The following is a 5,000-nucleotide window of genomic DNA, read 5'->3' on the forward strand; positions in this document are numbered from 1 at the left end:
ATTGAAATATTTCAGTTATGTAATCCAAATAATAACAATAACTAGCACTATGGTGCTAGAAAGCAAATATTCACGTTGTAGCACCTTTAAAAAGGTTCTGTTGTCGGCACATAGTACCGTAGATCTTAAACGTGTTGCTTATCAAAGCACTTATTTAGTTTAGGGGGGCAATTTCTTTGTTACTATTTTCTACTCAACTTCAGGTTTGTACTCATCTGTTCCTTTGGCTTGTGTTCATATGTGTCAGGTAGAGATATTTTAATTAGACCAGCTTCTTGGGTGGCTCTTGGCTGATGAATTGCTTCTGTTGAAAATACAGTTATAAATCATCTGGCACTAACAGACAGACCTCTGGCAACTGTAGGCCACTCTGGCATAGCCCTGCTAGTTAGGGTTAGCAAGGTTAGCCTTTCTATTGTTGTTAGCCCTTTGGCCTAATTAGCACTAGTAATGATGTCAGCCGCAATGTCATTATAATCCTTGTTTGGTATTACATTGTTAACCCTGTTAGAGCTCCAATAGCCCCTTTCCCACCAGGTCAAGGTTAAGACGTGTGGCTTGTCTCCGTCATCAATCATTGTGATCGGTTTCGGTGGCCGTGTGTCTCTCATCCATCACACTGATAGGTTTCGGTGGCCGTGTGGCTGTGAGTCACCATCAGGGCCGGGGGTAATTAATAACGTTGGCGCCAGAATTAATGACTTAACCTGTTCCACTCTCCTGCTGTTTCATTGACAGATGCTAATGGTTAGCAGGTAGTTAGCCCCCACTAATGGCTAAAGGCTCAGGTGTGTGGATTTGGATGTGCTTTTATCTGTGTTTGTGTGGGAGTTGTGTGGGAGTCAGGGAGTGTGTGTCCATTACTTTTGAAACCTGCTTTATTCTGGCTAGTCTGTGAGGGTATAAACAACACTCCCCTGGAATAGTAATGCTTTGGCTGCCACCTGGCCATGCATGGACTGTTTCCATAGGGAGAAAGAGAAAGAAATTGAGAAGAGGAGAGGGGTAAAGTTGAAAGAAAGAGAGGTTGAAATGAAAGAACGTGTTGGCTCCTTAAGGTGGATGATAGGCTCTCCTTGCCCTGAGGTCTGAAAACTGATCGCTTCATTTTGAAAGAAAGGCTTTATGTGGACGCCTCCGACTCCTCTTCAGAAGAGCACTGACTGTCTGTTATGACTTAGAAAGAGCGACTGAATTTCAACACCAAAAGAAAATAAAGCGTTCAGATGAAAGGGGAAAACAATATAGTTTGAACTTTATTCTTTTTCGGTTTTAGGAAGTAATTGTTCTGTCTGGGCAAGTCCAGTTGTTATGTGCCATGTGTGTTTGCATGTTGCATTCTTGGGTTTCTCTTATGCTTTAGGTCTCTGATGTATAGACAGTTTTGTTGTGTAGGCTGATCAGTGGGCATCCTCCATAGCATGCAGACCACTTAGTTGGGTTTTAGTTTGTGTGGGCAGTTGGTTGCTATATAGATTGTTTCAGCGGTCTGAAAAGTATTGTGTAGGTAGTTGTCATTGTATTGAGAACTTTGTTGAATCTTGATGGCTCGGGTGTGGGTAGTTGTCATTGTAGTGGTAGCTTTTGTGTTTTTGCAGATGGCTGCGTCGATAGTTTTGTTTTGAACAGAAGTTTCCTTCTTCCGTCCTCTCACGCAGTGTGCAACATTCACCAGCAGAATCCCCACCACCCTGACAAAACTACTCATTAACTCTAACACACCCCTCCTAGCCCCCCACCCCAAACGTGCTTCAGCTTAGAGACAACAGATACAAATGTAGATGGGGGGGGGGGGGGTGACAAAGAAAAGACTGAAGCAATAGAGGAGGATTGAATGACTGAAAGAGCGAGGGGGGAGAAAGAGAAGAATGCGATGCCCCAGTCTATACGGGATTCCATTTTGAGCCATTCCAGAATAGAACAGTAAGTCACCAGTCCCTTTGTCTGCCTTTGATCTCCCAGCTCCAGGATCTGGCACCTGACAAACCCTCTCTGTCTGAAAGGAGGCATGCAGAGAGAGAGAGTGAGAAAGAGAGATGGAAGGAGGGAGGTAAGGAAAAAGAGAGGGAAGGAGAGAGAGAGGAAAAAGAGAGAGAGTATACAGACAGACAGAGAAGAGGAAGAGGGACCGGAGAAAAAAGTTTGATTTGTGAGAGCTATAAGAGATTATATGATTAAGGATCCTTAGCTAGACCCTATAAAAATGTGAATGTGTGTGTGTCTTTGCAAGTATGTATGTGTGTGTGTCAAGGCTGGACTGGGCAGTGATAAATCCATGTAGTCTTAAGGGAGATTCCTCGCTGAATCCCTGGCCTTCTAGACCACCCACCTCTCTCTCTCTCTTTCCCTTTCTCTCTCTCTCTCTCTCTCTCTCTCTCACACACACACACACACACACACACACTCACACACTCACACACACACACACTCACACACTCACACACACACACACACCTAATGGGAAGCAAATTCCCTGGCTTTACTAGGATTTCACCCTCTCTTCCCAATACCTTAGGAGGGTAGGCACTGTTATAAACCACTTATTGATGTTGACATTACATTTTTAAACACAATTTCCAAGATGCACATTTCAAAACTACAGACGAAGATGCCAGCTCGACCCTATGGCAAATTGGGATTCAGGGGTTTTGCACAACATTCTGGGAAGTGAGGATGGTACATCAGGGCGAGTTCAGAACAGCTTAATTATCAAAGAGTACAAAACTCATCAACCAAGCTCAGTGTGAGTTGGATTATTTCTCAGACCACTGGACCTATCTTTATAGAGAGGCCAAGGCTCAAAGGCCCAGAAGCATGGGCCTCAATTAACTCTCCCTCCAGCCTTCAGTGAGGGTCCATCATTCTGAAACAGCTGGACTGAAAGCCCTCCGCCCTCTTCCCTGGTCAGATTCCTGGTCAGCGCACATCGACAAAACCACCAAACCTGATGTTTCTCTCAAATCAGTCACAACCCCTCACTCATGCCCCTCACACAATACCCACAAGTCTCTGTCCTGTCTCTGTGACTCGTTTGGGCGTTAAATATTATCAAAGATCCTTAGAGATAGAGAGATCACACAAAGAACCTCCTGTTTAATCTCCTTTCTGTCTTCCACTGTGAGAAGAAGCGGAGGCTGTCTCACCCCTGCAGGCTTTAATCAAAGAGGCCCTTAGCTTAGAGTTAGCGACTGACGCGCTGGGGATTTGGTCTGATTGACTGGGAGGGGATGAAGATAAAGGCTCAGCAGGTAACAGCTAGCCTGGCAGGGCTAAACTAGGCTACGCTAATCCCGTAGCTAATGCTAACGGGGGAGGGAGAGCTGGGGCAACGACCTCAGCTTTATTATGCTTAAAGAGGGAATTCCCTTACTTTTTGGGATTTTCGTGTGTGTATGTGTGTGTTTGGATGGATGTGGAGTGGGTGTTCTCTTTTGAGGGGGGAGCAGATGTATTGGGATTCGATTGGAGTGTTGTATATGCAAGTGGGAGTTTTTAAACCTACTTTTGAATGGAGGATTTCTTCATGAATTTATAAGTGTGATATCTGAATTCATACCTTTGAATGAGTTTCTTGGACTTTGTGGTGTGTATATGTGTGTGTGTGTCTGATTTAATGTAAAAAGACCCACTGGGCGTCATGTTGGAAACGGATCTGGTTTTATACAGACCTCAGTATGAAACATTTAGATAATTACATACTTATATTCTACAGGGTAAAATGATTCCTCCCCACCCACACACACTTCCCTCCCACTCTCCAAAAACCACCAGCCCTCCGGCCCCAGGGCTCAATGCCATTTGCCGCTGATGCCATGCACCCGGCCGCCTCTGTGATTGACAGGCTATTTGGTCCAATCGGTGTCCTGGCTGTCTGTACCGCACCTCTTGGAGAATCACTCTTTTGTCCTCCTCTTCTGGTTCAGTGCTCTTGGGTGAAATACAACCCTGCTTGATTTCCCTCCTATTATAGAAACGGATAGAGTAGAGAGAAACTCCTTAAAAGCTGAGCTCTGGAATCAAGCTGTCAATCACAGGAAAGGGTAGCACCGTCGCCAGAGTCGGAAAAGTGTTACCTTGGTTGCGGTTTTAGGCATATGTTATTGGCTAAGAAGCTGGCTCAAAGGAGTGACACAGGTCTTTGTGCCAATTGTGGTGACAGTTGTTTGTTAAATGGGTTGAATGCCAATGGCTTTGGTTACACTGCAGCTCGGAGGCTCGCCAATAATGGATATTTGAATTTGAGAGAGAGAGAGGAGAGGCGGTTATCTGATAGTGTTTAAATCCTGTGTGTCAACTAACACTTCCCTCCTTGATTGTTTTAATGCTCGCCAGGGACATCAATTCTGTGTCTTAGAGGAGATGAATGATGACGGGTTGAAAAAGGGAATGAGAGAAAGAAACCAGAGAGCCAGAGATGATTTGTTGATCATAAGAAAACTGAAGAGCGACCATAAGTGCATGACATCCCACAGTGCCTGTGTGTGTATGTTTCAGTGCTTCCCTCTAACTGTGTATGTATTTTTCTTGCAGCCTGTAAGATTGGATACTACCGTGCCCTGGCCACAGACGTATCCTGCTCTAAGTGTCCTCTCCACAGCTACTCAGTTAGAGAGGGATCCACATCCTGCGTCTGTGACAAGGCCTACTTCCGCTCCGAGACTGACCCAGCATCCATGCCCTGCACCAGTAAGTGCATGCACGCGTACACACACACACACACACACACACACACACACACACACACACACACACACATACACATGGTCAATGCACACCCAGCTGGCTGGTGTTTAATAGCTGCATTTTGATTCCAGGTGGTACTTAGTGATTAGTCAATGTGACAGAGAGCTAATGAGGAAAAAACCACTGCATTCAAGATTCATTCTTCCAGGAGAGTGAGACCCTGAGAAACAGAGAGAGCTATGGAGATAGAGAGAGGGAAATAAACAGAGAGAGGTAGAGAGAATGTGAGAGAGCGAGATCTCGTGAGGGATAGATAT

At 45.2% G+C, this 5,000-nt stretch overlaps 1 protein-coding gene across 1 annotated transcript in view; it reads left to right on the forward strand.

Annotated features, from left to right (window-relative positions):
* LOC310822950 (ephrin type-A receptor 4) overlaps positions 1–5,000 on the forward strand; it is a gene marked incomplete at its 5' end in the record, with an annotated part of 42,476 nt that overhangs the window by 16,405 nt on the left and 21,071 nt on the right. The window contains one exon of the mRNA XM_083695535.1: positions 4,531–4,686. Within this exon, the coding sequence (XP_083551661.1) occupies positions 4,531–4,686 (156 nt within the window). The remainder of the gene's footprint in view (positions 1–4,530; positions 4,687–5,000) is intronic.

Source organism: Argentina silus (assembly GCF_951799395.1).
Source record: "Argentina silus genome assembly, chromosome: X".
Classification (NCBI taxonomy): domain Eukaryota; kingdom Metazoa; phylum Chordata; class Actinopteri; order Argentiniformes; family Argentinidae; genus Argentina; species Argentina silus.